Below are 22,258 nucleotides of genomic sequence, written 5' to 3'. Positions count from 1 at the left end.
ATTTTTGGAAACACACAGAAAAAGCTCATTTTGGAATAATATTTCTATCAGTTCCTAAAAAAACAAACCACATAGTTCTAAGATCAAAGCCTAAAATGAAAAAAAAAAAAATGATGAAGGCTCACTCTTTACATTTATCCAGTGTTAGAAGGCTTGGTATAAAGTGGATTTTAAAAAATCCAGCTATTTTGTTTGGTGACAGACTCTTTTGTGGTACATCTGGAATTCATATGTTGAGTGTTAAGATAGATATTTTTGTTTAGCCTGTTTAGATTAACAAGATTAAACTTACACTCCAAAACTGTATCCTTGCCTCAGTTAACATTACAAAGAGCTCTTTCTTAATATTTTTTTTATTAAAGAACATTACTAGAAATAGATTCATTGGGTTTTATTTTGTTAAAACTTTATTTGATATGGGATTTTTATCGATGGTGGTAGAAGAACACAGAAAGAAATGGATCAATTATAGTTTACTTAAAACAAATGTAAAAGTCAAAGATGAGATATTTCAGTGAAAATTATTAGGAAATGTCTAAATTGTATGTTTTTATTTCAGAACTAATTGTTAATTGAATTGCCTGTCCCAGAACATGGTCATCAATGCTCACACTTTCAATTCCGTCAGAGTGACATGTCATAGGGCAGGAAACCTGATGCAGTATTTGCACGCTCTAAACTCTGTTGAAAACACAAGGAATTATTGAAATCTTGAAAACAGAAGCTCAGAAAGCACAGTTCACTTACAACTTGTTCTTCCCTACTATATTTATTTGGTACTTATCTGATTATATCATAGAGACCTTAAAAATAACATTTAAAAAGGTCAGACATTATTTTTCCCTACAAAAAAATATAAAAGCCTCTTTAATCTTTGGGATAAGACAGTTTGAATTTCTGAAGCTAGATTTGTGTTTTTAAATTAGGTTATGTTAGGGGTGCTTGGGTGGCTCAGTTGGTTAAGCGTCTGCCTTCAGCTCAGGTCATGATCTCAGGGTCCTGGGATTGAGCTCTGCTTCGCTTTGGGCTCCCTGCTCAGCGGGGAGCCTGGTTCTCCCTCTCCCCTGCCCCTTCCCATGCTCTCTCTCACTCTCTCTCTTTCAAATAAATAAATAAAATCTTAAAAAAATAGGTCAAGTTATATTGTATATGTTGGCAAATTGTCTAGAATTTACTGGTCCATACAAAATTTGAGCCAATAATCCTTCACAGCATAGTAAATTTTTTACTCTAAATGGCTAAGAAAAGCACAGCATAATTTACAAAAAAAAACCCCAAGCAAACATGAGTTTTAGAGTCAGACAAACTGGGCTCAAATCTAGATCTAACCTTCCAATATTTGTTTGAAATTAAAAAACATATGTAGGTATGTACAGTCTTCTTCATGGACAAAATCCATGAATCCACTGTAAAGGATTGTTATGACATTTCAAAAGTGAGTAAGTAAGGGGATGGTCCTCTGTAGGCGTTTGGCCTATGGAAGCTGTGATGAGGTTGCCATAATCTGGGTAAATGTCCCCCCAAAATAATTATGGATTCTTGTCATTAATAGTTCTCTAGATGCTCCTGTCATTTTCTCCATACTTCTGCATAGTTTTAGGGGGAGACACTCAGTAAAAATGTAAGATTAGTATGCCTGATTTGATAAAATGATAAGAATACTTAATCATCCCCTTTATCTAATTCAGCTAGTGATCAGTTTCCAAAATTGACTCCCAAGTGGCTTTCTCTGCAAGATGTGGTTGGCCTCCCGAAGGTGCTCCCCTTTTCTAGCCTCTTTGGTTATTCATTATAAATTAGTCATCATGATGTATGTATTGTTAACTAAGATTACATTTGGCATATGATAACTAAAATAAGATCCTTTGTGATGAGTTCATGGACTGATAATTAAAATTGACTAGAGAAGGTGAAGTTTTGGTTTCATATTCATTCTGCGGTTATACTCAGTAATCTTCAAGGTTTGAGTGTTGATAAACCCGAGCAACCCTTGCTCTTCCAGCTGTGGTCACATTACCATCACATAAAGAGCATGCCAGGGGACTGTTATTTGCCGCCAGCTATTTCCATCTGCAGTCACCGGCTGTGTAGCCAAGGGTGGAAGCAGAGGAGGCAAACACATTGTTGGCAGAATCTCACCTTGTTCATTAGGGAGGTCCCCGTTAAGTAAACTTTTGGATACTTCAAGTTTTCCAGTTTCTTTCACAAACACTCGTTCATCCCATCATTGATCAAATACATATGCGCACCAACATGTGCCAAGAACACTTGTAGGTGTTATAACTCTGGTAGTGGACAAAAGTGATGAAAATCCCTGCCCTTATGGAAGCTGGATTTTAGTGAGAGATGAAATTGATTAGGGTGAAGGCGAGGTTGTTGTTATAAGAAGACCCCAAAATATGGCCACTTAAGCAAGAGAGGTGTTCCTGTCTGCATTCTGCAGTCCTGCCTGGTGGAGCGGGTCCGCTGCAGCGTGTCATGCAGAGGCCAGCCTCTTGGGCCCTGGTGCTTTGCCAACCTTTGGATATCTTCCTCATCTATAGAATCTGGGCATAATTCAGCCATACCCCGCTTGCAGCCCACAGTGAAGGGGCAAGCCCACAGATGGCTGGGGCAAGCAATTTGTCCCTAAATCAGAGATGACAGGTACTATGCACATCATTTCCATTCAGCCCCCCCCCCATTCCCTATTGACTCTAACTTCGACATAACATCATGCCTAGCTACAAAGGAGGCTGGAAAATTTGGCCTCTGGCTGGGCCCAGCTTAAACACAAGCCCAGGGAGTGTGTTTGGGGATGCAGCACGGGTTCTTTCACCCCCACCAGAGAGGAGAATGACAATGAACCAAACAAGTTAAACACATAAAGTGCTAGATGGCCATAAGTACTGGGAAGGAAAAGCCAGCAGGGAAGGGGGCAAGAAGCACTGGTGAGATACTGCAGTTTTTTGTTTTTGGGGGATTTTTTTTAGATTTTTATTTATTTATTTGACAAGAGAGAGACAGTGAGAGAGGGAACACAAGCAAGGGGAGTGGGAGAGGAAGAAGCAGACTTCCCACTAAGCAGGGAGCCCAACGCGGGGCTCAATCCCAGGACCCTGGGATCATGACCTGAGCTGAAGGCAGACGCTTAACGGCTGAGCCACCCAGGTGCCCCGAGATACTGCAGTTTTAAAAGAGTTTGGTGGAGAAGAGTCACTAAGTAGGTGATGTTTGCGGAGGGCAGCTGAAGGAGCGATCTGTGCAGCCTGGACGAGCCTTGCCAACAGGCTCAGGTGATGGGCAGGAGAGGTCTGTGGGGAGGGAGGGATTGTGGAAGGAAGCGACGAGGTCAGGGTTGTCGTAGGTTGTAAGAGGCGATCTTTTGGATTCATTTTTGAGTTTAAGTTGTATCTCCATCCAAGTGTAAATGTTCAATAGGTTATTGGATAGATGCATCTAGAGTTCAGGGAAGCAGCTCAGGCTGGAAATAAAAATTTCAGAGTAGTGAAATACAGCATCCTACTTAATCTTATTCTTTGATGTGAAGGTCATGGTCATTTCTGTAGGAAGAAATCAGCCAGGCCACAGATAGATCACGAGACTTTCTTCCTGGCCATCATGTCCAAGTGTGCCCGGCAGCTAGCTCCCCAGGCGCTCACTTATTTGACCCGAGAGACACTGTCGCTGAGCCCTCAGCCTCACTGATGGTGGGTCTTGGTGTCACATTATGAGCCACTATCTTGTCCATGAGGAAACCAAGCGTCAGAGAGGGGGAAAGTCTTGTCCATGGCCAGGATGGAAAGCAGGGAGAGCTAGAACTGGGGACTAGTTTCCTTCCTCCCAAGCCAGCCGCCCCTGAACAGGGCCCTTTGCCAGGATGATACTCTGGGAAGAAGGATCTTCTGTTTAGCAGGCTTTGAAGCAGCCTGCTAGGAAGTTGGCATGGTTAAACAAGTGCGGAGATCAGGAGCAAGCAGAGCTGTGTCATTACCAGTGAAATCTCACAGAGCACACGTAGGAGCCTGATGCCTCCGAGCCATCCCAGACTCAGTCGCCTCCATAAACATTCCTCTCCTCCCCGCCTCAGTGACACTCAGGCATTGCTCTATGTGCCCACCACCAGCGTGCAACACCAAGATCCACGCTGAGGCCGAGGGGCCCTGAAGTACTGCCCCAGGGCAGTGCACTGGTGTGGAACTGGCTTCATGCACACCGGAACAGTCTGCTGTTCAGAAAGTCTCCCTATCTCTCCGGGGCCTGGCTGGTTTCTCCCTGCAGAAACAAGCATGGCCTTCACATAGACATGAACCACATTTTGCTCATCTTCCCCTGGCAGAATGTTTTACTCGCTTACAAGCTACATGTATCCACAGACCAGTGAGGCCCGCTGGAAAGGGTCCCAAGGCCTGGTTTCGGGTCTCGAGCCATCTCACTTTGCTGTATACTCTTGAGCAAACTACCCAAAGTCTTGGTTTCCTCGTCTCTGCAATGAGGGTCATCAGTGCATTCTCACAGCTCTGCCGGGTCGTAAAGGGAGTGAAATCCCTGGAGTTATGTCAGCAGTGTCCAAGGCTATAAACGCACCCAGAAGGCTAGTGAAGCCCATTTCGGTCAAGTCTGTGGCCTGCACGTGGAGTTTCTAATTTGCAACTTCTGAGGTGTCCCTCTTCCAAGACTTTTCCATGACTCATCGGAGTCCAGGAACACAGATCTCTCTACTATATGCGTCTCTCCAGCTACATTCTGAAGTTGTTTGGGAGGTGAGATGTAAGGAGAGTATCTCTGCAATTAGGATATTTTGCACCTTGGTCACATTCCAAAGAGGGTAAAAGTGAACTTGTATAAAAAACTCTTGCCAGACTTTGTTGGCAACGTCTCTTTTCTCTTCTTCTACTCAGATTCTCATTCAACTTACTTAATGCCTCATAGGATGTCTTATTCACTGTAAATACTCGGTAAGTAATTGTTCCACTGAGCTGAACTCCTAAGGAAATGTATAATATAAAATTGCACTTATCTAATGTAATATAAAATTTAAGCTTAGAAAACAGTTCTCACTCTGAAGTAACTTTGCCAGAGGGTAGTGCTAAGATTATAGTGGAATTTAATAACTTAATTAGGGTAAGAGATGCCTTTGTATTCCAGAAAAGTTCAAACTTTCCAAAGACTATGGACATTCGTGTTCCCAATTCTTCAGAAGTACTATCAGAATCCTAATAAGGTATGAGTAAAATTCCTTGCAGGCACTCAATACGCTTGGTCAGCTATGGACAGGGAATTCAGTCGAGGCATGTGGGTGGAAAGAATCTTTAATCTCAGTATCATTGCAGTGGTCATAGGTCAGCAAAACAATACTTTTTAGTTTGTAGTAGATAAATCTTCTTCTGAGAAATTCTCAGGAACACCTCAATTAGCCAGAACTTGATAGAGTAGAAGCCACTTCATATAATTGGCACCAACCTCCTCCTCCCCTCCCCCCCCCTTTTTTACTACTCGAATCAAAAAGAATTATAAGGAAACAGGCTTTTAGCAGAAACTTATGTGAATGAGTTTCTGGGGTTGTTATTAAATCAAAAGATAGACAGCCCAATCTCCCATAGCGTCCACATAAATGTCTGCATTGTTGTGTGTGATGATTGAACCTAAAAATGATGAGCCCATTTCCTATAAAATAGATTGTTTGCTGTAACTGTTGTCATAAACTTGTACATATAAACACAAATCCAGAATGTGGTTTCCAGAGCCCTGCTTCCTATGGAGACCTCTCTGAGAGGGTGTCTGAGTTAACAAGACACTTTTCTTACGTAGGTGTCAAACGTTGAGAGGTAAAACTAGTGTATTTTTCTTGTTCATCTTCAGATGTTACTTCCAGTGAAATGTATAGAGAAGGGGCTCACTGAGTGCAATTTTTTTAAAAATTGATGTTATTATGGCAACTCAGTATCACTGAGATTACAATATTAGCACCCTACCATGGAAAGATATTTATTCCTAAGACTTTTACGATTAGCTTGGGGAAAATAATCCTGAATCACAAACCACCAGACTCAAAATCCTCATTGGGGGCATTTTAGCATGTTTATAAAGCAGAAACAGTTCCTTTCATATGAAGGTAAATAAATTATATACTCGAAAAGAAGTTCAACAAAAACTTAAAGAATTCTAATTGTGATTCTACTTTAACCCGAAGTCCCAATTCTTAGTAGGGTTTTCCTGAATATTCAATACTATGTGAATTGATGAGCTTAACTCAATAGTTACAACAGAGTTAGGAACTTTAAGATCTTCAGCTCAAATCATGTACTGTGTTTCATTTGACGACAGCTCTTGCTAAAGCCCTGCGTTGTGTGGAGCTGGGTTATTTGATGAAGAGTTTCTGCTGATCTCACCCTGAAGTCAACCATCTTTCTCACAAACATAAACGAGGTGGCAATTTTCCACAACTGCACCATTTGGTCCAAAGACATAAAGGTTTCATTTCCCAAATCCCTTACCCTGCAGTGTAGCCTACTATTTCTCTTGCACAGGATATAAATTCCTCTTTGGTTATTGATTCGTCAATGTTTGTACAGCTGTGCCTGTGTTCATACATCCTCTTGTGAATTTGTCCACTGATAGAGGCTGTTTCAGATTTAGATTTAATCTCAATCATGTCAGAGATGCAATCTGTCTAACTTGCTATATGGATGAACTTCAGTATGTGCTTTGTGATGATTTTAGGATGTCTATATAGCTATAAGTGGTAAATATTTTTTATGAATATTAAACATGTTCACGAACAAATATCCTTTAAAATGTATGATTGGATTATGATTCCTAATCATCCAAGCCCAAGGCATATAGCTTAGGTGCCTTTTGGGTGGCAATAATAAACTTTCATCAGTGTGGCCCAGAATCGTTGAGCCTACAAATACCAAGACTCAGTGTTCCCAGATGATCACTCCTGCTATCATATTTTTATGATTCAATATTACTAACCCAGAAGTTTCTCTCTGGTTCTACCCTTAAGGATCATACAGTGGAAATCAATCTTATGGGGTTGGGGGGATGTGTAGCCAGGGACAAGAAGAAAAGTACCAGGAACACCTGGGTGGCTCAGTAGGTTAAGTGTCTGCCTTTGGCTCGGTTATGATCCTAGGGTCCTGGGGTCGAGCCCCATGTCGGGCTCCTTGCTCAGCGGGGAGCCTGCTTCTCCCTCTGCCTGCCGCTCCCCCTGCTTGTGCTCTCTCGTTCTCTCTCTCTCTGACAAATAAGTAAATAAAATCTTTTTAAAAAAAGAAGAAGAAGAAGAAAGGTCCCAGCTGATGCGTTAGCTTGCCTTCAGGTGCCACACTGCACAAATATAGATACAAACCTTTAATGTCTGGAGTTGTTATGTCGGTACAAAAGCCATTAGCCACACGTGGCTAATGAGCCCCTGAAATGTGCTTAGTCCAAAAGGAGATGATGTTGTCAATGTGAAATCACATTGGACTTTGAAATTTTTATACAAAATAGAGAATATAAAATATGTCATTAATAATCTTTATATTGGATACATGAATACATATTTTAAGATCTCTTGGGCTAGGTAAAATAGATTAATTTTACCTCTGTTTTTTCTTTTTTTAACATGGCTTCTAGACAACTTAAATTGCATGAGGGGTGCATGAGGTTACACTTCTCTCAGGCCGCAGTGGTCTGGACTAACCCTCAGCCTAGGGGGAGCTCCCACTGAGTGGCGCTAAGGAGCTGAGAGCATCTGAAGGGGAGGAGAATGAGGGCCCACCTCACCTCAGGGGGCAGGTACCCAGAGGAGGAGAGAGAGTAACTGCCCCTGTTTAGGGTTCTTCTCAGGTTAGTTAGTAGGTTCTGAAGTGACTGGACTGAATATAGATTTCTGATCTAAATGAGTTCATACCTCCCAGTATCCTAAAGAAGTTAAGTGTTAATTATCATCATCATGAATAGTAAGAGCACCAATAGCTAATGATTCTAGAGCAGTAAGGGGCCGTTCTACCTGCTTTACCGGATAATTCATTTCCTTCTTGCAACAACCGGGAGAGACAGGTCCTATTAATACCTCCATAGAACCAAGGTACGGTTGATACTCCAAGAGATTAAGTGATTGGCTCAGGGTTACACATCCAGAGGTTAATCCAAGCAGTGAGATTCCAGAATCTAAGTCCTTAACCATGATGCAATACCTCCCTCTAAAATAGAATCTCTTTCTTGACACTTGAACATGTTAGTGGGCTGCCAGGCCATCGTATAGAAACAGTATTCATTTTTTTTCTCTAAAACTTAAGTGTTGTTCAGTCATTCAATAGCCAGGCCTAAAAAATGTTTACTGTCTCAGAAATTGGGACTTACTATTAGGTTGTGAATGATCCCACTCCTTATTTTTCCCTAAAGTTGCCCCCAAAAGCATCCCTTAATTCAGTGTGTTGGAAAATGTAGGTAGTCTAAGTCCAATTAAATAGCAAATATTCCATACCTACTATGTGCCAAATGCTGTGTCAAACACGGGGAGACAGAGAACGATGAGGAAGTCCAGCTCGCCAACAGCTCTGGTCTAGCGGGCCTAAAAGCACATTCTGGCAACACAGTGTGTTGAGGGTGGTGTGTTCACAGTGCTGTGGGAAAGGAGGAGTGACACATCCACACGTTTTGGGTGCAAGGTGAAAGTGTGGTATTAAAGAAATCTTCTAAGAGGAGGGAGCACTGAGCCTTTTCCAAATACCTCCTCTTGTTTCCTGGGGTCTTACTTACATCGCATGAAGGCCACTATTAAAGTTGGCCACCAAGTTGGGGGTAAGAGTCCGAGTGTCTGGGTTGTTGAGAGCCTGCTGACTCCATTCCTGTGGTTTCCAGGTACCAGCAAGGTCAACCTCGTGAAGATTCCGTCCACAGCCTCCAGCCCGCGGGACACAGCCCTGGCGGCCGTTATCTGCAGCGCCCTCGCCGCCGTCCTGCTGGCCTTGCTCATCCTCTGTGTCATCTACTGTAAGAGGCAGTTTATGGAGAAGAAACCCAGCTGTGAGTATGGAGCTCTTTCTGTTCCTTAGCATTTGGGCGAAGCGTGTTTATCATCATTGTCACCGGAGGTTCCACGAGGCCTTGACCGAGACGACAGTCAGGAGCTATTAAAGGGACAGAGCGCACATGGAAACACAGCTCACATTCACCTGGTCCCCCAGAGGCACCACATTATAAGGACGTCGAAAAGGCAGCAGTGTCCCGTGCCACTAGGCAAAATGAAAATCCTTCCAAGTGCTGGCAACGGAAGTACTCTATAATTTGAGCTTTGACAAATTCGTTCCTAGTTGTGCCTCCACATAAGGAGACATATTTTTAAATGTGAATGATAGCCATCTTTTTCTTCAGAAGTGTTAAGAGCTAGAAGGGTACCTGTCTGCATCGTGGCGGTCATGGGCTCCTTTATAGAGGCAATGGTCTTCACTGACAGAATTCTCGCCCCCTGTAGGGTCTCTGAGAGCACAAGACATTCAGTACAACGGTTCTGAACTGTCATGTTTTGACAGACCTCGGCTTCACGAATCTGCTCCCAGAGCATGTTGTCAGTGCCACCGGGACTCGGCCCGGACCTGTGGTAAGTGCAGCCGGCCAGGGGGCCATCAGGGGAACCCGAGGGACGCAGACATGGCAAAGAATTGTCCCTGTTCGCCCCACAGCTCGGTTGCTCTGCTTGGTTTTCTAGTTAAAGCTAATCTCGTTAAATGATTGTCTGTCCCCTGATGGTTTAGGTGATTTGAGCCTCTTAAGTATTAAAAAGAAAAGAAGCATCTCATTAAAATTCTAGAATTGTTTGGCAAATTTTAAAAGCAAGTTTGCCTTTATTGTTTTGGGTCCATTGACTGAAAATAATATCATCCTTTTGTAGAGTAGGAGCGTGTATTCTGTGTTGAATCCTGTCAGGATTCAAGCTGAGATTTGATAGGTCTTCTTAATGTCTTTTTGGATTTCTTAAGAGCAGAGAGGGAGAGCTACGGCAGGGCTTTCCACCAACCTCAACTGCCTCTGGGAGTAGTGACAGAAAAGGAAGTGTAGGGAAGTCACGCAAATGGAAACTGGTCCCTCACCAGGGCAGAAAAGGGGCAAAGATAATACTTTCTCCACCACTTATTTATATTCACACAAGGCTCCCACACTTACACTTCCTTCTCGCCTCCCTCTGTGAAGACCCCTCGCCTCCTCTGCAAAGCAGAATCTGATGGCAGCGCCCTTCCTAGACGTCTGCCCCTGTCTGCCTGGCTTCACAGCCTCAGAGCACCTTCGAAGCAATGCTGACGGCACCATTTTGTCTCTTTAGAGAGACTCTTCAAGTTGTTTCCCACTTAGATTGACTGACACTCGTGGAACCGTCCAGTCTCTCCCACCAGGAAATTACAGGATTCCATGTTCTGATCTGACATTTCGTACGTGGAGTAAGAAGTTTTCAGCAGACTGATTTTGCTGCTGCTCCTTACTGTCTCCTGTTCTAGGAATGGGTCGGGAACAAAATATCAGACTTTCTGTGGTGTGTGTGGATCTATTTTCGCCTTTGCCTACGTAGGGAATAGACTTCTAGACAGTAGGGACTATAACTGGGTGATCCTCAAAACACCCGCAGTGCTGGGGTTCCCAGACACTGAACTGGTTCACTAGGGTCAGAGGGAGCAGGAATCATTTCCTGAGACATGAACTCAAATGTGGTAAAGTACACCGTTGAGGAAACTCTGCCTCCTCTTCAATTCTACCTGAGAAGAAGGATTAAATGGGCAGATGGCCTTGGTGCTGTCCTCTTAACAGAACAGCACGCCGAGCCTGGAAGGAATCCGCCCGCTACTGCCCGGGTTCCGAATAACTTACCACTTATGTGGTTGCCTACCTCATGGCGGTGCCTTTGTTCTTCGAACTTTTTACTTTGACATCATTTAACACTTACAAAATGTTGACAGAATAGCACAAAGAATTCTCATACCTTCTTCCCCCGGATTCCCCAAATGCTAACATTTTATCTCATTTCCACATCTGCTTTATCACTTTTCTAAGTATGGTAGAGATATATGTATTTATACACATTTTTTTTCATTTCCACTTAAAAATCAGTTGCAGAGATGATATCCCTTTACCCCTTAATACTACGGTATTTGCTTCCTAAGAACAAGAACATTCTCTTACAGAACTGCACAGTTATTAAAATCAGAAAATGGGCATTAAATCAAAGCTATTGTATAATCTATAGAGCGTATTCAGATTTTCCAAATTGTCTCAAAAATGTCCTTAAAAGAAAATCCCAGATAACGTTGTATTTAGTTGTCAAATCTCTTTACCTTATTTTTATCTGACACAGGTCCTTAATCTTTCTTTGTGTTTCATAACCTTATTGCTGACAAGCACAGGCCAGTAATTTCATAGAATGACCCTCGGTTTTGGTTTGTCCTATGTTTCTGTATGACTAGATTCCGAAATCCTGCTGGGGTGATGCCGTGTCCTTCCCAGGGTCCCACATCAGGAGGCACAGCGTGTGCAGCTGTCCCTTTCCTGGTCAGGTCACAGTTTGGATCCCTTTGTTAAGGTGACATCTGCCAGGCTTCTCTGATGTAACATGATTGTTGTTCTCTTTGTAATTAATAAACACCTGCAGAAGACTGTCTGAGACTGTGTAAATATCCTGTTACTCTCCAAACTTTCACCCAAGAGTTTAGCATCCTCTGATGGTCCTTACCTGAACTAGTCATTACCACGATGGTTACAAATGCTAGTTTTGTAATTCCATCATTTTCTCCACATTTATTAGTTGGCTTGCTATGGTAAGAAAGAACTTCTTCCCCATTTATTTATTTTCTTGAATTAGCATGGACTCGTGGACTCTCTTCCACAGTTTCTACTCGTTGCCATCATCATTGATCTCGGTGCTAACGTTTTCCTAGGTTGGGCCAGTGTGGGTCCCTTCGCGCTGGCTCATGTGTCATTTTGACATGTCCTGATTATTCTCTTCGCACTCTCTTCATCTCTGGCACACAAAAAATGTTCCAGGCTCATCTTGCACTTCGGCTGCTTGAGCTCTAGAAAGAGCCATTTCTAAGAGGAAAGGCAGTGCCTTTCGCTTTTAAATAATTTTGAAGTGTCTCACAGTGAGCATGGCACGGGCTTGCTGAGCTGATGGCCCCTAGATCTGGGCGAGTTCCCCACGCTTATGACAGCGTGTATTCACACAGTGCGAGGTGGGGCCTGTGCTGAGAGAGACCTTTAGGCAAAGGTGTGCAGGCATCCGTCCTGGTTGGCAATTGCATATCCATGCTTAGCATTCATTTTTAAAAAGGAAAATAATTTCACTCTCTTTTTTCCTTTTTATAAAAGTCAGGAGATCATTTCTCATGCAAACTTAGGATACACAAACATATACATGCATATGTAAATATATGATTTTTGCAAATCTTTTCTCTCTCTACATGTGTGTCTCCATATTTGTATGCTTTATTTACTATGTGCATGGTTCTATAAAATCAGAATTATATATGTATGTACGTACAAAGTTCACCAAATGTTGACAGTGTTCATTTCCAGTTTGTAGGGTTGGGTAATATTTATTTTTAAATTTCTTATCTGAATCCCTCTTTAAAAAAATTTTTTTTCCTTCCGTACACTTGTGTTATCTTTGTAACCAAAAATCGATGCTGCCTCAGTGAACAAAATGGTGTATAAAGCTGTGTTATAAAGAGGCGTGCACACCTCCAGTTATTCCTTACATTCCCTTCCTAGCAGGAAAACAGTAATAACTGTGTGTGTGTGTGTGTGTGTGTGTGTGTGTGTGTGTGTGTGTGTGTGTTGGGTTGAAGGGTTTGAACGTGTCTCTGTTGTTCTATACCGCTAGCCCACTCAGCAGAAACGTGCTATTTCTACCGTCTCATCAGCGGTGCAGGGGAGTCTCATTTCACATTCTCTCTCACAGGCTGTGCTGTTACCTTTCATTATTATTTTTATTGTGGTAAAATATACATAATATAAAATCTGTCATTTTAACATTGTTTAAGTGTGCAGTTCAGTGGCACTGAGCCCTTTCACACTGGTGTGCAGCCGTCACCACCCCCCATCTGCAGAGCCCTTCATCTTCCTGAACTGAAACTCTGTCCCCAGTAAACAGCAACCCCCCTCCACATCCCACTTTAGCCCCTAGCACCCACAATTCCACTTTCAGGCTCTAGGGGTTTGACTACTCGAGGTATTTCATTAAACACTTCATCATTTTTGTGAGATAACAAAAAAAAAAAAAAGAGAGAGAATTAAACCTCATATTTCCTTTCCCCCAAAAAGTCACTCAAAGGGGAATAGCTGAATTTTCTCCAGCAGTGTTGAGCCAGTATTAAAGAGAAAGTTCCCAGAAGACAGGCTTGTGCTTCACACCTCTGCTGGCTTCCCTAGGGCCTGTTCACTTGATTCCGTCTCTGTGCTGTGATGAGGCCTGCAGCGTGGACCGGGTGACTCTGGGCTGTAGGGTGCATTCCAAGGCCACTCTTCAGGAGAGGTAACTCGGGTTCTTAATCCATGTAATGTCATATTCCTTTGTGAAAATATGCATTCTACTAATTTACTAATTCTCATGTCAAACTATGAGACATCATGTAAAAAATATTATTGATGATGTTCCAGACATCAGAGAGGGACAAATCCTTGGCAAGAGGTAAGTGAGTCTCTCGGGGGTTACTGATATCCAGTGTGACATTCTTTATACTTAACACTCCATTAATTTTGTTTTTGTCTCATATTCATGATTCGTGACACTTCTGTCATCTGTAAGTAATTTGTAACATGTCATTTACTCTTAGAATTTTAGACTAGCTGTCAAGAAACTCAGTTAAGACCCAGGAAACTGCCTGTTTTAGACATTGGGTTAAGTATAACTATATTGATTAGAAGTAGGCACACAAATTCAGTTTGAAAGTAAGTGGAATAATTAAATTTACTGTATGGAAGCAAGTTTATAACAAAGGAAGCACTAGAATTCTAATGTAATCAATTGCTGTTTCATCTAGAAAACTTAAAAGCAGAGCTGGGTGTTGCTTTGTAGTGGTGTTTTTCCTCCCCGTAGATGACTTAAACATCTTTTGAATGTGTTTCAGACACACAGGTCCAGTGGCGGAGACCATGCCCACGTTCTTCGGGTCTCTTTCGAGGTCCATCTGTGGTGAGTTTTCAGATGCCTGGCCTCTGATGCAAAATCCCATGCGTGGTGACGACATCTCTCTTTGTGACTCTTATCCCGAACTCGCTGGAGAAGACACTCATTCCCTCAATCCAGAAAACGAAAGCTCGTCCTCCTTGGAGTCAAGCAGTAGTCAGGATTTGGTTGGTGGAGCTGTTCCAATTCATTCTGAAAACTTTACAGAGACTATTGATGCCTCTAAACGTAACCACTCACTGACAGAGCCAGTGCTGACTCAGGATACACTGACCAGAAGCCAGCTGCGTCAGGAGAGCGGTGACATCATCAGCCTGACCACGCAGACGTCCCTCCAGGTAAGGCAGTGACTGGCCTCAAGAAGCACACAGCTCTGACTCATGGCAGAGCCATGGGATTGGAACTCCTCTCACTGTAGAATGTGGGGGGACCTGATGAGAAGGTTTTTCCATCTTTCATAACTTCTTATTCTTATATGTATGGAGAATATATTTTAAATTTAATTTCAAGAGTCTTTTTTTTTTTTTTAACTAACAGTTACTCTAGGGTCGTAATAAGCAGCTGCATTCTTTTACTCCTTGTAAATCCAAGTACTTAGCACAGCACCCCCTAGCTCCATTCCTGATTGACAGAGACAGTCATGGGATCATCTTGTAAACAGTTCCTCACCTTCATCTGCCCTGTGATGTTTTCTGCCCCATACTTAAATGCACTTCATTCACCATCAAGTTAATGGCAATTTAGATCTCCCGAAGCTTCTCTTTTCTCTCTCTTTTCCTGTTGTTTTCGAGATTGCTCTATTTTGATCAGTTTGCTTAGAAGTTGATTGTTGGTTGTGATCCAGGTCCAAATACTGCATAAGAACCTTCTAGAAAAAAGTGTTTAAAATCAGGTTTGCAAGGAGATGGTGACGACAGGGAGCTGGGGCTTTCAGGCACACTGCAAGAGGCTTGAGAAGCATCAAGGAAAGCTGGGCACCATCCCTGCTTTCCCCTTCCAGCGAGGATGTTGCTGTCCCTGAATTTGACTTAATGTCTATAAGCATTTCCCTAATATCCGTACATATACTGTTGGAATACATTCTTTTGGGGAAAAAAATGATACCAGCCTTTAGTATAAAAGGGCCGAGTTCCAGCAAGAGTGAGGCTCCCAGGCCCCACAAGGTCCTGCCTGCACACGCAGCCTTTCTCTCACTGCTTGTGAGCAGCCAGCTCAGGGGCCCCGGGTCCTGGGGACGCGCTCTGGCACGTGCTGCATCTGCCCTCAAGAGGTGCCTCCATTTCCCACGAGGTCATGTATCCTTGTCTCGTGATGTTAGACAGTCTGAAGTCAAAGTGTGAATGGAGATGTGTTCCTTTCAAGAATAGCACGTAGGTTATATGTTGATCTAAATCTGCAATACTTTTTCTTTGAACTACAAAAAAATTCTGTAGAGAATTTATAGGGAATTCTATGCAGAAAGCATTTGTTGGCTTTGGAGACAGTTTTGTTTTTGCCAAAATAAAGGAAATGAAGGGAAGAAAAGCAAACAAATTAGGCACTTAAAATGGAAAATACAAGGGAACCTGGGTGGCTCATTCAGTTAAGCATCTGCCTTGGGCTCAGGTCATGATCCCAGGGTCCTGGAATCAAACCCCAAGTCAAGTCAGGCTCCCTGCTCAGCTGGGAGTCTGCTTCTCCCTCTCCCTCTGCTCCTCCCCCCTGCTCGTGTTCTCCCTCTTGCTCTCACTCTCACAAATAAATAAATAAATAAAATCTTAAAAAAAAGTAATAAAATGTAAAATACATCCCTTTGTAGTGGAGAAAGTCTTTACTGACCTTGTTCTTTCAAGCCATCCCAAAATTTTTATAACTTTATAATAGAAAAGACAAGAGTTAGCCGTGTAGGTCTCAGGAATGGACGGTGGCCCACAAGCCATGACGGCTCAGCACGCGCAGCTGCCCGGAGGAGGGGGTCACAGGCCCTGAGAGCGGGTGAGAGGCCGAGAACAGGAGGCAGAGAGATCCTGCCCTTTCAGCAGCTAACCCCAACTTCCCAGTCAGACGCCTTGCCAAGTACTCTAAAATACAAGTCTTGGGAGACTCTTCAACTTAAAGCTGAGACACAATTTCATTACAAGATTCTGAAGTTTCTTTGGTATCGAGTCAATTGGTTTTGATCATAAACTTGCTTTTACCTTCACAAATGTTGTTAGGGGCAAGTCTGAGTAGCTAGAACTGTGTTCCAGGGACTGTCTGCGGTTTTCCGAGAGTACTCGGAAATAGAATTACCACTCATCTTAATCGTGTAGCTCGTCACCAGTTCCATGATATAAATTGTACGACTAAGAGAGAAACATCTCGATGCCAAGTCATATCAGAACCAACTCATTTTCTACCTTTTCCTGTTTGTATTGTTGATGAGGTGGGGGTGGGAATAAGCATTATTATTACTATATGAATGTTTACTACATATGAAGCCATATGAATATAAAATCGTTTAGTGTAGAAGATTGGTCTATATAATGGCATTAACTTCTTTGCAAAGACAATTGTCAAGGTAATCATGATCTACATAAAGATATTTTCAACTCAGATTATTATGAAAAGAAAGTTATAATTATATGTAAAATGAATGAGAAAATGTTACATTCAAGTTACACAATGTAATTTATTAGTGAAAGGTTTACTAGTTTTCTAAGATGTGTTGTCTTATAGTTATTAGACAATTTGGTAAATATAAATGAGGTGTTCTGAATTCAGGAAAGGAATTTTCAAAAAGTGAATCTTTTTGGTTTTCCCCCTATAATTAAAAATAACAAATAACATTTTGAGCCCATTTTAAGAGATAATCTTGTCCAGGTTCTGAAAAGCACTTTGTCTTTGATTGCGTTTACTGAGTATGTGATATTTAGTGAGTGAACCTTAATCTTTGAAAGCAAACAGGAGACAGACACAACTGTACATCTTTGGGAGATTGACCCCCTTCTTTGTGTCAAGGGTCAGCCAAATATTTAGCTCAATAGTTCTATTTTTTTTTTCAATCCATCAGATTCCAAATGGCAATTCAGACTTCCTCTTAACAGGCTGATTCTCTAAGGTAGGAACATACTTACTTCTCATAAAGAATTTGCTTTCAGCAGCTTGGTATTATACACCAAAGGACTTTCAGTTCCTTGAGTTTGTGTTAGTTAGCTTGGTCCGTGGACTCATTCATAATTCAGGAAAGCACAGAATTTCTGTTTGAGAAATGCACAAGGGCAGCTAGAGCCATTATAGTGCCCCCCCTTTAGTGATTTATTTCTATTTATTTTCAATGGAACTTGAAATTCTTACCTAGGCATTCACTCATATTTTCAGTTTGTTAACCTCGATTCCCTCCTTTTATCCAGCTTTACTGAGATATAATTGGCATTTGCCATTGTGTGAGCTAAGATGTGCAATGTGATGATTTGTTATGCATCTATATTGCAAAATGCACAACGGCACTTTTGTCTTACAGGGTCATATTGCTAATGCATGAGGTGTTTGTTTCCAAAAACTGTATTTTTACACAGCAGTTTTCTTGTGGGTGGTTTAAGACCACCCAGAATCTGGTGATGACAGTTATGGTGCAGGAGAAAGCAAATAGGTGGGAGAACCCTCTTCAGTCTGAATGACTTAATTCCAGTCAAATTTTCCCTATACACACCTCCCCGGAAAGGAACAGAACAATATATTTGGGACATCATTTGCTAAGATACTTGGGAGAATGAGGCCAGCCTGTTTACTTACAGGAGAAGTTCTTTTTGGTGATGTTTTTAGCCATCACTGGAAATGTCAACATGAAATAATAGAAGGAATGGTAGAAAAGACATGACATGATCTGGGTTCTAGTTGCTCAGTCTTTGAAAATCTCTATTTTTTTTCCATGTTGGCAAAATGAGTACCATTTATCTCCCACAGTAGTGTTAATGTGGGTATTACGGTCATACCAATTGATCAACATATTTGATGAAACTATCTCAGATTATCGAGAGTTCTTTCGGAAGCTTCTATTTCTAGATTCTCTCCTTTGACCTAGGGAAAAAATCTTTTCCTGTAAATTTACCTGATATGCTACCAATGCCAAATTCGTGGTAAATAAGTGAATGAAAGGTTACTGCCTAAAATGAAGGTTCTATTCACTTGCAGTAACATGCCTTTGGCCGATGCCTCCAGAACTCAGGTCGCTGCCCTTCTGTGACAAGGGACAGATCTAAGGGCACCACTTTGCTGGGGATATTTGCCGTAGGAAGAGTCTGAGCCTTCCAGGGAGATCATTAGAAGAGAAATCATTTCCAAACTATCTCTAAACTTTCTCCAGCGGTTCAGCAGAAGTTTTAAATGAAAAAAATGAGAGTGTCACTATTCATTAATCATCTTTGTTCTTTCAAAGAAGGGACATAAAAGGATCCTGACATCTTAACCTACAAATGTTTCAAAAGAGTGCAACGTCGAAACTAGCTTTAAATGTTTGAATGGGGTCGAAAATGAGCAAAAAAACTGTTAATACATTTTGTTTCCTGTGGGTCACATTATCATCTCTGCAGTGTTATTTGCAAATACTGAGTGACGGTGAGTTGTTATAAAATCTTTATTTTATTCTCAGAGTACATACCTCCCTGGATGTTCAAATACTATTAATGAGCTGCTTATCCATATGTTATTAAAGACATGTGTACTACTAGTAAAAGTTACTTACAATAATTTTTAACATTTATAGCTCAGCAGCTTTCATTTGTAAGGTATTATTTTTCAAGCTTTCCCTTCTGTTGCTGTTTTAGGAAGCTTAAAGGACTTGCTTCTTTCTGCAGTAGAAGAATATGGTTGGAACCCAGCGGGCACTCACCCCTCCACTTAGGTTTATGGACTGAGCACAGTCTGGACCCTGCATGGCTTCTGGGGGAAAAAAAAATAAATCTGAACCAAACTGATGGCATTTTAAGCCTTTCAACCAGTTGCTTCTGAGCCAGACCAGCTGTAAGCTGAAACCTCAAGGAATAACAAGAAAAGACTCCAGGCACTCATGATACTTCGCATCTTTCCTAAACAAGAAGCTTCTATGCCACAAGCATAACTTCAAAGGCTGATGGGTCGAGTTTGCAGCCTACGAGATTATGAGCATATAACAAGAAACAGAAACTCATTCATGCTTATTTTCATGGCGAATGTGGTTTTACCAGACTGAAGACCCAAAGTATAAGTTTTCCTTTACACTTTCTATCCAGAAATAATTTCATATAGCCAATTATCCTACTAAAAGTCAGTGTCAGATTAGTTACCTTAGTCTTTATGTAGAGTGGTTCAAAAATGAGTGTTTGTATTTGATGAAGCTCACTTTTTCATTATCTGATTAGCTTAGGCAATTAGAATTGACTTCATACTGCCTGCCTAAATCAGGGGGTTGTTAGATGAAGTTAACTGGCCTAACTAGGAATCAGAGGAGAGCAAGTCTTTTCCAGAATCAACACTTGCAACCTTAGACACTGACTCGTGAACCCTTGCTGGAGCTAGTAGGGAGAGGGGTCGAGCAGGGAAAGTGGTGGGGAAAGAGCCCCCCACGACCCTGCATTAAAAACCACTTAGCACATGTATCCTAGAGACTTGTATAAAATGATTAACATATTTCTGTGAAAAATCAGTTGATATGGAAGCATTTGTTACTTCTGTCCCTGTGATTGAGCTAGGAAGATCCAGAATTCCTCTCTTATAGGAAAGGGATAATTTATAAAGATAATGTTTTTTTCCTCCACCGCCCCCCACCACCTCCTGCCTCTGACGACCACCAACCTGTTCTCTCTACCTGTGAGTTTGTTTTTGATTTTGCTTGTTTGCATCGTATCTTATACTAAGGGCTTTAGAAATTACCACGTCTCTGGTTCCCCTACAACTGAAATGTAACACCACGTGAGTCATCTCAGGAGACTACACTACATACTAGAAGGAGAAGAAAAAACACAATTTGTTGGCGGTCTATACATGAACAGTTCGTCACTGCCCTCATGGAGTCTGACCAAGTAGCCCTCCGACCGTGCACATTTCGTTAGCACAGTAATCTCCTACATTAGCCAGTGATGCTGGGTTTAAGTGTGGTGTCAGGTGCCCCATCTCTGGTATTTACACACTAGAATTTTCTCTACGGCCAAGACAGAAATGAACCCAGTTCAGTCACGAAGCAGGGAATGGCTCATTTGCTCTTAATCTTTATGCCCTGGAGAGGAATTACTAGAGCAGGATTTATCTGCTTCCTCCTTGAACCCACATGATCAGCTCTGGCCTTTGTCTTTTAACTGATTACTATTAGCTCGGTCACATTTGCACTTACAGAAATCGAACATGACTGTGTTTCAGTCCACTAAAATACTTAGTTTCACAATCGCCCCCCAACCCCCGATCAGTGTCTTTTACCTAACATTATACTGAACATGCAAAAACTCTGTCTTCCGTAGGACATTTTTCTCTTCTCACTTATTAGACCATCCTTTTCTCTCTCTGTAGACATGAAGAAAATCTAATGAGCCCTCTTCCTTGTGGCTGGACAGTTTCTCTCCCCGTAGTCTTAGGCTCTAATATATGTGGATTAGCTTGCCTGGGCTCGGTTCTTCTCGGGACATCAGTTCCTTGAACCAAAATAAGAAATTAGAGTAGTCCCAGCGTGTCTAGTACCCTCTTTTCTTTTTCTTTCTTAGCATTAACCAATGGTTTTTAAACTTTGCTAACTCGCCAGCTCTTAGGAGAGTTGCCTTTAGGAAGTCATGTGAAATACTTAGGATTTGACCACAAGATGTCTATGAAAACGCACACTAGAGTTTCCTCGAGTGGCTTCACTGTAATTCACATATGTATGCCATTGTTTGCAATCTGATCGTTTTGTTTTGACAGAGGGATGATCAAAGTCGGCCAGGGTTGTGCTCCTTCTGGTGACCTGAATATATTTTCCACATGTAGAAACCCTCCTCGACTTCAAAGACAAATACTTGCTGGAGAAAGCTAGATGGATGGGCATGAGACTGTGGCCCCAAACCCTGAAACATCACTTTGGAGCAGTAAGGAAATACTTGGGGTTAAAAGTCGATTTCATTTGATACTGCATTTGAAAAATCCTGGGCTGTTTTATCAAGATGAAGACATTTTACCACTGCCTGCTGCAGAAACATACAATAATGTTAGAGTCTATGCTCTGTGTAAACACTTGAGAGGGAAAGCCCAATCTGCCTTTCCCACAATTCAAATACCCTACAGTGCTCACAGGAACTCAACCGCTAGGGTATGGGTACCAGGAAATCATCATCATCGGGTCTGGGAATGAAAATTGGTGTGACTTCGAATGTTGCAGAAACCCATCAACAAGAATGAGACAAGGATTTGGGGAACGACCATGTAAAGTCATGGACTTTCTCATTTTGTGTATATGGAATATATTTTTCAAATATAGATTTTTCTACTTTAGATAAAATGTTAATGTCGCTATTACCTAGTTGAGCTCTATTGTCCGTGATAGTTAAAAAAAAAAAAATTGAAAAGAAAAGGAAAAAAAGTCCATCATTGCTTAAAGGTCACCACCTTGAATCCATTTAGATTTCATTGTTACTATTTTGCATACCAGAATTTATAAATGTATAAATTTTCATTTTCTTATTCAAGTAGTTTTGTAATACCCTTTTTTATATGTGAATAAAATTGTTATCTGGTATTCGTATTGACAGGTCCGGTAAGATGATTGGTGATGGGGTTTGTTTTCCTCTCTTGCTCTCCATAAGTTCTGATCCTTCCAGTTTAACCCTTCTGGCCCTTCAGATGTTATGAGGGGGGTTTGAAATCCTTCCTAGTGAGCTGGTTATATTTCTCAGGCCTGTGAAGCAACTGAAGAATGCTCTGAGTTATTTGAGAAGCTGTGGCATCAAGATTTTATTATGATCTCTTCTTTTTCCTCCTTCATTTTATGGCATAAAGAGGAAAAGAACCAAAGGAGAGGAGGCTTGATATTCATTCTTTGTGGAGGTCAGTAGGGTGACCAACACCGGTCACTGTAAGAATTTCTTCTTCCTTCCCACCTTCTGACCTTCCTTCCCTTCAGTAAAGTTTTTCAAGCTATTATTGGATTTTGAGAGA

The 22,258-nt window shown here is 41.7% G+C and overlaps 1 protein-coding gene across 7 annotated transcripts in view; it reads left to right on the top strand.

Moving 5' to 3' along the window:
• The window catches only part of TNFRSF19 (TNF receptor superfamily member 19), an 88,845-nt gene extending 67,008 nt beyond the window's left edge, over positions 1-21,837 (top strand). For 3 of the 7 annotated variants that reach the window (XM_057309667.1, XM_044381698.3, XM_057309670.1), the window contains exons 6-11: positions 8,836-9,000; positions 9,449-9,574; positions 13,390-13,492; positions 14,088-14,484; positions 17,178-17,225; positions 18,931-21,837. In XM_057309667.1, coding sequence (XP_057165650.1) covers positions 8,836-9,000; positions 9,449-9,574; positions 13,390-13,492; positions 14,088-14,484; positions 17,178-17,216 — 830 coding nt within the window. In that variant the 3' untranslated portion in view covers positions 17,217-17,225; positions 18,931-21,837. The remainder of the gene's footprint in view (positions 1-8,835; positions 9,001-9,448; positions 9,575-13,389; positions 13,493-14,087; positions 14,485-17,177; positions 17,226-18,930) is intronic. The other 4 variants (XM_048215668.2, XM_026493000.4, XR_008958398.1 and 1 more) reach the window with 3 other exon arrangements.
• The last annotated feature ends 421 nt before the right edge of the window (positions 21,838-22,258 follow it).

The sequence above is a fragment of the Ursus arctos genome, unplaced genomic scaffold (genome assembly GCF_023065955.2).
Source record: "Ursus arctos isolate Adak ecotype North America unplaced genomic scaffold, UrsArc2.0 scaffold_10, whole genome shotgun sequence".
NCBI lineage: Eukaryota > Metazoa > Chordata > Mammalia > Carnivora > Ursidae > Ursus > Ursus arctos.
Note: the sequence above shows the minus strand (reverse complement) of the source record. Positions and strands in the feature narration are given on the sequence as shown.